Source organism: Neltuma alba, unplaced genomic scaffold (assembly GCF_004799145.2).
Source record: "Neltuma alba isolate B1F8T4 unplaced genomic scaffold, ASM479914v2 tig00006444_pilon, whole genome shotgun sequence".
NCBI lineage: Eukaryota > Viridiplantae > Streptophyta > Magnoliopsida > Fabales > Fabaceae > Neltuma > Neltuma alba.
This window is the reverse complement of record NW_021634470.1, coordinates 21,834-32,768: the sequence shown is the minus strand read 5'-3', so window position 1 is coordinate 32,768 and position 10,935 is coordinate 21,834. Positions and strand designations below refer to the sequence as shown.

Genomic DNA, 10,935 nt, shown 5'->3' with positions numbered 1-10,935 from the left:
TTTTTCTGAAACAAAAAAGAGACATAACAGGTGCGTCATTTGTTTTAACGGTTGTATTTTCTTCTGGTAGAATTCATTGCTTCTGTCAGTTGGCATATGTAATTACGTACGTACGTAAGAGAGGACTAGTAGATGAAAAATTATGAAGAGGTTTAAAAATTTTTTTGGGGGGGGGGGGGGGTAACAGTTACTAAGTCCCTTAATAAATTTGAGCCAAAAACACACGATAGATTATAAATTTTCCAACTCAACTCACAAATATAGAAAGGCACATGAATCTCCTATATAACTAATTTGCATATCCTGCATTGATGGGAAACAAATAAAAATATGTGAATATAGAATTTTGAAAAAGAAATTGAACGACAAATATTATTTATAAAAGAGATAGTCGGCCTTAAATTATAAAAGAATAAGCTATTTGTCCTTGACACTATGGTTTCCTAGAAGTGGCATTTCTTTAGCCATCGTAATGGAAGGCTCTTTCCGATGTTTGATATTTGATGGAAGTGAGCTTTCCAATGTGATTATAGTCTACTAAACACACCCAAAATAATAATAATAATAATAATAATAATAAAAGCTCTCCTCTTCCTTGCCTGAAACTAATTACGAAGACCCTAGAAGTCAAAAATTAACAAAAGACACAAAATAACACCTTGAACCCAGAAATAGAAAGCATAACAGACACAAATCATGTCACATTGAGAAAACCCTAGAAGTCAAATTTTGCAACGAGTATTAACAACTTCTAGTGCTCTTAACCTTCTTTTTCTCCCTCGTCTTTACAAAACTGAGAATGGAGTCTAGAGAAACATCAAAATAATGAATTGACTCACGAGATATCCCCACTGCATATGTTGAGGATTTTCAAATAGTAGAAAATCTGCAAGAACCACCACCATGAGCTATCACACTAAGTTGGTAATTTACAGTTTGATCCTTCAAAATATAGAGATTCAATTTCTGGAAAGAAAGGTAATTAAAAAAACCTGACATTTAAAATAATACAACTCGAATGCATTGCCAATGAAGTTATCCAGCGTCTGCTTTTGGAGAGGATTAATTACTAAAAAATGTGGTCATCGCACATCTGTTTATTTAAAAGAAGATGAAATCAGAACATATCAATTAGATGGATGGCAGGCATAAAATTAACCAAAAGTTCGTCCTACACAGCTAAGAAGGCTCCACATACCCGAGACAATGTGTATCATAATTTTCACTTGGGTGAAGTAGAAGATAAAACCCCAACTTGTATTAATGGGCGGCCTGGAAGTTTTGTCAATTCATGGCTTCCTCGTAGAAGGGCTGCTCTTTGTGGATTTGAAAGCATCAGTTGCTGCATGTCCTTTGACAGCATATTAAAAACAGCCTGAAGGTCTGCCCTTAGCTTCTGACAGCTAGCTGGGAAATCTACACTAGCCCTTCCAGATTGTTGCAGCTACAAATTGAAATTAATTGAAAAATGTATCAAAACACCAAAAATGTTTCATTTAAATCTTGACCAATCATATCGTACAGCATATAATATCCTTTAGAGGTTTATGCAATGAATATCCATGCAAAGTTATATGTAACTGTTGAAACCCTTGTTCAGACGAGCAAGGGCATGCTCAGCCAACAAAAACAAATGGTGTAAAATGAGACTGGGTCAAACTAAGTTCTTTCCTCTCAGTCCAAAAAACAAAACAAAAAACTACTCTTCTCCGTTCAATGCAAAATCAAAGAGTAAAAGATAAATAATCTCCCCAAAAAAAAATGAGAGAAGTGGGAAAACATATGATGATGCTCTAGCAGAGTGCACACTTTTTTTTTTGTGGTTTTTTTTTTTGGGGGGGGGGGTGTTTGTTGTACAGGTATCGTGTACCAGTTGCATGTAAAAAGTATTAACATAAATAAAACACCAAATGCTTTGATAGTCAAAAACAATAACCAGCTGCATATTAATAGAGCATCCTGCATTCATGTCTGAAAGAAAACTAATATTAACAGCATATCATCAGTGAAGGCCACTGAAGAGCAAGTTACCTGCACTTCTTCAACAAGAAGTCTCTCTATAGCATTGAAGGAATCCACAATTTCCAACTCACTCATTTTAGATAGAAGCTGTTGTATGTCAGTTGTCATTCTTGAATGCCTCCACGATCTGTCTTGCTCTTGTTCCGCAACAGCTTGCCTTCTCTGAAACCATGGCAAAAAGTTGGGTCCCTTCAGAAATCGCCTGGTGTGAGAAATTAACCACATTTAATTTCAAATTGTTAAATCATGCAAATGAAATATAGAATCAAATGGTTCAAAGACTTAACATCAAGGCTATAACGTAAACTACAATAATAAGGAGAGTGAAATAGTATTACATAATAAATACAGCTAAGAAAATCCACTACCTATATAAATCAAGCCAGTTGGATCTCATTCGCTTTGATAAGAACTTCCCTGGACCTCTAGCAGATAAGCTTGCAAGAAATTCTTCGGCATGAAATGGAGGTAGAGGTGGGGGATCTGCAAAAGGAGAAGTTCCTTCTGATGGTGCAGTGGTCCTAAAATATGGACCAAAAGGGGCCAAAAAATTTGTAGTGAGCTCCAAGAAATGCCTCCTTAATATCTCATTGTTAACAACTGACATTGACTCTTCAACCCTTGGCAGCATCCCGGCATCAATAAGCCTATTTAAGATAGCAGTGTCTGGCTTGGTTGTGGCAGAATAAGTACTCCAGATTGCTTCCTTATGTTCTGTCATGAGGCAAAGAGGACCATCTCTCCGCAGCTTAACTGCATTCAATAAACTTGAAGGAGAAAACTTCTTTAGAGAAAGTTGTTGAATCCCAAGACCTTCATTTCTGCCAGTGGAAGACCTACTTGAAACGGTGAACCTGCTTGAATTAGGAGGAGGGCTTCCAACTGAGACAACGTGGGGGATGCTGCGGAGGGCTTTAAGGAAAAATAGGTTAGTCACCCCCAAGACCATTGCGGGAAAAGTTTCACCTTCTTTTATGGTGTTTAAGCGTGCAAATAGAGGATCATGGATGGTAAAATATGGCCGGAAATCAATACTGCAAAGTAAGGGGGCAACCAAACTCACAAGACTGGCCACAGCTTCACAACACTGAGGAGGTGTGGGGGAAATGACAAGAATGGGTTCACCAATAAGTAACAACTCCCATAGCAACCAAAGCTGCAATAAAAGGCCTCGGAATGTACCAAAAATATCTGAATCATGAAAAAGACCTTGCGGGATATACTGGTTATTAGGCAAAAAGGGTGCCACTGAAGAAGCAGACTCTTCAAAAGATTCACCACTTTCAATGGGCAAGCTATAAGCAGGCGGCAAGTACACTTTGAGAGTTGCATTCCCGATTGGAAGATCCATTAGCTTACCGGGAATAGGAGCTGGCCATGTAGAGACATATGTAGCAATGTGCTCCAAAGCTTTCTTGCCAATGTCAAAATACAGGGGACCTATAATTTGTAACAAAGGTCTGAACACACTAGAATATGGATTGTGGGACAAGATGACCACAGACTTCTGCTCACCTCCTCGCTTTAGCCTCTCATCATGTCTCTGTCTATTAAAGACATAGCCATACATGTATCTAGAAGCATTGACATTATTGCTACCTGAGGTTCTACTGAGATTGCTTTTGTATATGGATTTTGAAGGAAACCCCCCGTCAACTTCAGTAATCTCAGAATGAGTATCATTCACAGTTTGTGATTTTAGCTGCCCGCAAATTCGGAAAAAGAAAATAGAATCATGAATGCTTGAACGGTTTTGCTGCTGGGAAACAGAGTCTGGAAACGAACTATAAGCAATGTTTAGCTCCTCATCACGTGTAAGACAGCCTGGAGGATAACACTCTTCTACGAGTTGACCTTGTTCAAGATCAAACCTTATAGCACAGAGGGCAACAATCCACTGTTGTAATGATTCTAAGTCAATACTTGGACTTAGTTCTGTTTTACTAGATAAAGCAGCAGCAGACTGGCTCATGTTTAGAAAACAATAGTATGAGCTTTTATAAGTTAAAAGACCCTCTGTTTCATTTTAGACAACCATTATGTGCTAGAAAACCAGCAGAATCTTCATTGGCACTGGGGACAAGAGGTTTAATGAAAACTTCACACTTTAAAGTTCCCTTGATAATGAAAATTTCATGTTTTCAACTTCTCTTGATTGTCTCTACGTAATCAACAACTTGAATCCTGAAAAGGATACCAAAAACATGTATTAGTTGGCAGATAAGATGCTACTTTTAGGGAAAAGGAACAGTAACATAAAGCATATTTTGGTAATCAGCAAAACCCAAAAGAGATAAAGATGGGCATGTATCAACTTTCAAACTACAAATTTCTAAAACGATATATAACAGTAGCAACTCAAATTCAGACAACACTGCCCAGCTGCTTCACTCACCCTAGCCAAAGAACCCATCAAGTCACCATCACTAAGCATACACAAGATCTAAAATTTCACAAAGATCATCCCATAAGTTTTCTCAACGCCCTATAGTGGGTTAGAAAGAAAAATTTACTGACTCATACTATGAGTCCCAACATCATGAAGGTGGTTCTCAGCACAGTACCTAGACGTAGGAAGTTGGTAATTCAGGAGATGTCCTAGAATGAATCCATCTGGAACGCCAAGAATGAACAACCAAACCCATTGAACAAACCAAATATCTAGAAAAATCAACTTAAATGAGAGTTTCCAAACTCGGACAAGAAATTGAAGTTTTAATTTTCAGGTTCCCCCCACCCCAAAGCCTAACCTGCAGCACAAAAATCCCAAACCTTAACCTTGAATTCTAAATCTTGAAATCCAAAACATTAAATCTAAAACCCAAGCCCCAACCCCTAAGCCCACCCCACCCCGGAAAAAAAAAACACTTAAAGCCTAAAACCTGGAAACCTGAAACTCAAACGTGACACCCTAAAACCTGAAACCTGAGCCCCGAAAACACAGAACACTAACAAAAGGATTAAGGGTCCATGGTTAAAAATTGACACAACTGAGAAGATGCAAAAAACCACATTAGCAAGAACAAAATCTAAGGAATGAAAATAGGCTACCTCCACAATTGCAACAATAACAGCAAAGACCAATGATGGAAGATGACAATAATGACAATGCCTAGATATAAGTGTTCAAGATCCCCAATTCTTTTATTGCTTCCGAGAAGCCATGACGCAAATAACAAGGTTTAATTCATGCACTTCCAAAATGACAATAATGAGGAAATGAAAGAAGCAAACTTAAGTTCGTGAGTATAATTGATTCACTGCCAGGAGAAATCACTAATTAAAAGGCAGCTGTAACTACATCAGCAAAAGAGCCTCCAGATATTCAAGAAATCTCATTCTCACTGCTAACAACAAAGCATGTATTACTCTTATTTTGTCATCTTAGTTTACAAGCATGCAAATCATTAACCAATAGAAGCATTAATCATCTATTAAAAGTTACAAGTATTTTTGCTAAGAGACAAGAAAAGTAAAGAAAATGTAATACTCATTTCCAAAGATGTCTATTACAATGCCATATTTCATTATTTATATTAATGGAAGGGTGATTTAACCGACCGCATCTTCCCAACTAACATTCCTGCCATATAAATATTTACTTCCTGCCCCAGAATGATGCTCTTATCTAGAAATTCGAAAGTGCATTAGGACAGCTTTTTTCTAAAAAAGAAGACAAGGTAGAAAAACTGTATTATTTCATCAGAGACTTAGCTCAAAATGTTCAGCTGACCCATGTGTTTTCCCTGCAGTACCCACTTGCCAATGCTGAATCCATATTCTAAATTGATCAGGCCCAATTTTCATTCAATAGAGTCTATCTCTTTCTGTGAAAAAAACCCATTATCCCTCACAGCTTGATAGAACCCTTTTTCCTCATCTTTGATAACACTAGTTCTAATTGTGATGCTCCAGCCCCAATGTTTACACCATGATCAAATTTGAGTTTTTTGAAACTCTTATGACCCATAGTGACAATACTGCCCAATATCTTTTGGCAGAATTTTGCCATCAGGAAAACAAACCCAATCTCTCAAGCATCAAACAACCAACGTCCAGGTTGCATCATTAGTCATTGATCAAATGGCCAAAATATCTTCAAAGGTCAATGACCGTTAACATATGTACATATCAAAGGCAAAGGAAGTTTGATTATATCCCAGGTAGAGCCACACAACCCAACAAAGCTGATACAAAATTCAGTGAGCTGGATGCCAATAGTATGATACATACTAAGCTAATTATTTCATTGGCAACAAAGACTAGAGAAAATTTCATGTTATTACCAACAGCCTATGAAGTGTGGGAAGGAATAAAAGAAAGCTTCACATCCATGAAGAGCCAAGCAACGCTCCTTAGCATTAAAAGGTTCTTGCGCAACTACCAACAAAGAAACCAAACTGCAGTTGCATACTTATACACTAATTCAATACTGGCAGCAGCTTGAACTCTACAAATTCCATGACTAGTCATGTCTCACAAATGCAACTCATTACAGCATGATTAAAAACAGAAAAAAGGAATATAAATTTCTTGAGCCTTAATTCATTCTATAGTGAAGTTTGAGGAAGAATTATGAGCATAGACACCTTGCCAAGATTTAGATAAGTATTATTACCAGCCAAGCATGAGGAAAGTCAAAGGAAATTGGTGGTTATTGATCAGAAACAGAATTCAAAGAATGAATCAGTGGCTCTTGTCATGAGAGGAGGTCCTAACAATTTAAGGTACATCAAGGGATCGAGAGCAAGTGCAGAGCAACAAATGACAATGATATACTAGGAAGAAAGTGAGTACTAGAGCCAAATCTAATTATTCATGCCCCTGCTCCTTCTCCAGAATCTGAAGAAGGCAAGATACATGATCTAGATGTTCCTATTGCAGTGAGAAAGGGAGGAGATCATGCACAGGTCACCCTATTGGCAACTTTATTTGGTAAGATTGCCCATCATAAATCATTTATTGACAATATCTCAAATGAGGAATTGCCTCAAACTATTGATGAAGCATTTTAGAATGAGTTGGAGGCATTAGAGAAAAATAAAAACTTGTCAGTTATTGGCTTACCTGAGGGAAAGAAACCAGAAGGGAGTAAATGGATTTTCACAAACAAGGAGATGCAAGCATAAGAAGATGCAAGGCAAGACTGGTAGCTAATAGGTTCGCTCAAACATATGAAACTGACAGCTCAGAAGTGTTCGCAGCTATAGCAAAATTTAATGCCTTCAAAGTCTTACTCTCAAGTGCAGTTAAACTTGGTTGCCCATTACATCAGTTTGAGGTCAAGAATGCACTTCTTAATGGAGATTTAAAGAAGTGTTCATGTGCATCCTGGTGGTAACAAAGAGTGCAAGTTCAATATTCTGTGCTATCTTAAAATGACCCAAGGAATGGAAAATTTTCAAAAAAGAAGACAAAAGTGTAGTAGCATATACAGAAGTGACTTGGGCAGGGTCAGTTATAGATAGAGGACCAAACATTTTTTTTGGGGCCTGAATAGAGGACCAAACATTGGGTGTCTGATAGAGACCAAGATAAAACAGTAGACAAGTAATGCTGAAACTGATATTAATCACACAAAAGGTTGGGTTCAATACAATATATAACCGGCACAGTTCACACAGGAAACAACAAAGGTCACTCAACTCACTAGCACACTAAAATACACACTGAAATACAAAGAAAATGATGAAGAAAGACTCTCTTCCTCCACCCCTCACCTGGCATTCGAGAGGCCAGCACTCTCCTCACCAAACTCAGTCCAAAAAATAAGTCCCCCTTCCACTGAGAACCCAACGAATATTAATACTCCAAAAAGTGATCCTCACAACCCCCAATACAACAGTTTCCTAGGTCAGGCCTATAGCCACCCTAGAGTAACTAATATGCTCAATAACTTTCTCTAAAAGACAATAAAGCTTGAGGCCAACGTCCAGGGTAGCAGAAAGTGATTTTACTCTTCCATGTATCTTGCTAATTTTACTTTTATAGGTCTGGTAAATAAAGCTGATTCTATCAGTGTCACAATTATGTCTGTGAAAAACTCATTAGATGGCATAGTAAGGAGCAATCTATTGTTGCCCAGAGTAATTCAGAGGCAGAATACGAATGTTGTGTATCAATGTTTCGCCATTGTATATTTATATATTGAGGCCTTATGAATGAATTATATATTTCGGAGGAGTAGATGGAAGAAAAAAAATCCCCAATACCAGGCATAAGAACTCACTATTGCCCATTTGTTAACTCTCATCTTACTCTGGACGTAAACCTCTGATTTTTTTTTTTTTCCCCATCACAATAACTCAATTTGGAGATTTTCATTAACGTGCAATTTAATTATTAAGATATGTTGGAAATAAATCATGTAATCTGGCCACGTCAATTCTTAGGACTTGAATAAAACAATCTAGCATTCAAGTGATAAGAATATTAAAGCTTATGTTCTTATCAGGTATCTTTTTGGATCATAACACATTCAGCACGCGAAGCTTGTCCGACTAAAAACAGCAGTCATCAAAGCTTGAGAAGCCAAAGAATAGCAATACCATTGGGATGTACCAACTAAAAGGAGTTCCATAGGCCAATTTCATGCACCCCAAATAAGTCCCATTAGTCATCAAAATTAAAAATCAAGAGCCTCAAAGACGCAAGGAAACGGTTTCACCCCTTATATATATAACTCAAAGTTCAGTTCAATTTGGCAAAGCCGCGTAGACAGTCACAGCGTAAGCATTGGATACTATAATAATCGAATAGATGATTCTATATAAAGAGAAGTCTGCAGAGATCACCTTGATTTGAATAAACTTTTAGTCGACACCCAAAAGGGAAAAAAAAAAAAAAAAACAGAAGCTGCAGGATCAAAATCCCATCACAAGTAGATCCGTAAGAAGTAAATTAAACTGGTGAACAAGACACCCAAATTGGCAGGTAAAATAGATACCTTTTCAGTGATGTCATTGTGATACCGGATGTTCTTCACTCTTCTTCTCGATCCCTCTACATCTCCCTCCTCTGTTCTCTCGGCCTCTCCTGAAATATTCTCTGCTCTTTCCTTCCTCCCTTTCGTTCCTTCTCTTTTCTTTCTTATAGACAGTCTCTCACTCTCAACCACTCGCCTCTGTTTCTTTTTTTTTCCCTCCGTCCGGAGACTCAAACTCCCACAGCCTCCTCTATTTCTCGATCTAGTCCCCTTTTAACCGTGACATCGAGCAAATCTCCCTCCAAATCTGAAAAGCTTATTGGTTCTCTCACGCCGGAGCCTACGTCACCTGCTTCCTCTGTCGCCTGCGCTGCAAGAATAGTGGGCTCCCGCCGGAGTTATGCGGCGCATCAACCACTTCTTTTTTCCCCTTATTTTCTTCTTAGAAATTTTCATTCCATTCGGTTATTTTTTGGGAAAAAAAGTAAATAGATTTATATATATATTTATTTATTTTGTTTTTTTTTTACCCCTTTCTATAAGAAACTTTTGAGTTTTCACTTTCCACAATCCTTTTCTATAAAGAATTTTGCATATTTCTAAAAGTATCAATTACTTTTTTTTTTGTTGAGGATTTTAATCTTAATTTATATATAGAGAGACAAAACTACAATAACTTATTAAATTTTATTTTGAAAAAGATCATTTAAAAAATAATTAAAAAGTTAATTAGACTAACGGATTTCAACTACCTTTAAAGATATGAAACTCTCATAACTTTTTTACTATCAGCTCCTCCTCTCTCTAATTTTATCAGCAGCCATTTAGAAGTTCATTTTCGAGTGCTACCACCTACCAGTCATGGAATGGCACTGCAAATTTTTGTGTTTTTCTTTTACTTTTTTAGTTCCTGTGTTCTGTTAATGAGGTCTGTTGGCTCTCATACTCCTCTAGTCCTTAATATATGACTCAATTATTGAATTGGTTTTGATTCTAAATATAAGACCCAATTTTATATTTATCAGTTTTCTCTAAATTACCCCTATAGATACTTTCTCAACCATAATCAAGTAGAAGAGGGAGAAAGGGTATTAAGAAATATAATTATGGTGTTTTAGGACAAACGTCACATTTCTTATAATTAATTAACTTACCTAACTTCCTTAACCTAATCAAATTAGTTAAATGAGTTTTATATTAAAGATTGAAGTAGTATTTTTTCTTTTTTCTTTTTAATGATAACTGAAAAACCAAAATAAAAAACAAAGTACAGTGCAATACCCAGTCTTAAGAGCCTTCATCACCGTCCGTCTACAAATCAGGAGGAATATGATCAAGGATACTATTCATCCTATGAGAGAATCTAGCTAGTTGGAATCATCTCCTTTTTGTTGGCCCATATTTTCAATGCTAACTGATTTGATCATCTTTCTATAATTTATGGTGATTGTTGTTATGGTTATTCCTGCTCCTAAATATTTCCAATTGTTTTTCTGATATCTTGAACAAAGTTTTGAAAATCAAACTAGACGATCTAAGGGCCACTTGCTCGTTCAACGCAGTGGCTCGGTTTGTAAGTTTAGACTTTTCGAATGGTTTGTCTGAGAACCGGCATTGAGCCCAAAATCCAAAAGAGGTAAAAGTTTCTTCCTTTGCTTATAATCAGAACAAGAAGAAGGAGGAGGAAGAAAAAAAGAGGAGAGGATGAGAGAATGACAACAACCAACCAAAAAAGGACAATAAATCAAGTTGAAAACAAACAAATCTAAAAAAAGCCAATTTATCACAAAGGTAAAAGAGGTAGAAGAGGACAAAGAGAATGAAATGAATTGAAGATGATGATAAAGAGATGGTGGTGAAAATGGAGTGCTCGATGATGGAGCATTTTGAATCTGGAATAGCAATGAAGGTTCTGGAATGTGTTTGAAAATGACGATGGAGAGAGATGAAAGAAGCATCCAAAGGAAAGCCTTGCAAGATCTATTTTT

General features: G+C 36.9%; 1 protein-coding gene across 3 annotated transcripts; it reads right to left on the bottom strand.

Annotated features, from left to right (window-relative positions):
* Nucleotides 1-672: 672 nt before the first annotated feature.
* LOC114750440 (protein DENND6A-like) lies at nt 673-9,358 on the bottom strand. Of its 3 annotated transcripts, XR_003740667.1 has the most exons (6): nt 8,969-9,356; nt 2,391-4,206; nt 2,032-2,224; nt 1,199-1,444; nt 998-1,093; nt 673-886 (listed from the first exon to the last, which is right to left on the bottom strand). XR_003740667.1 is itself a non-coding variant. In XM_028939041.1 (5 exons), the coding sequence occupies exons 2-4, from the start codon at nt 3,992-3,994 to the stop codon at nt 1,223-1,225; spliced, it is 2,019 nt and encodes a 672-aa protein (XP_028794874.1). In that variant the 5' UTR covers nt 3,995-4,206; nt 8,969-9,356; the 3' UTR covers nt 673-1,093; nt 1,199-1,222. The 3 variants fall into 3 exon arrangements, 1 of the variants encoding a protein (XP_028794874.1); XM_028939041.1 differs by having other exon boundaries at nt 673-1,093; XR_003740668.1 differs by lacking the exons at nt 673-886; nt 998-1,093 and having other exon boundaries at nt 1,326-1,444; nt 2,032-2,184; nt 8,969-9,358.
* Between the last annotated feature and the right edge of the window lie 1,577 nt (nt 9,359-10,935).

What these genes read in the sequence shown, in the direction of transcription:
- LOC114750440 (XM_028939041.1), bottom strand. Translation starts at nt 3,994, where the DNA reads ATGAGCCAGTCTGCTGCTGCTTTATCTAGTAAAACAGAACTAAGTCCA. An exon ending in AACTGGCTTGATTTATATAG is followed by an intron (nt 2,225 to 2,390) that starts GTAGTGGATTTT and finishes TTCTCACACCAG; the next exon opens with GCGATTTCTGAAGGGACCCA. An exon ending in TTCTTGTTGAAGAAGTGCAG is followed by an intron (nt 1,445 to 2,031) that starts GTAACTTGCTCT and finishes TTCAATTTGTAG; the next exon opens with CTGCAACAATCTGGAAGGGC.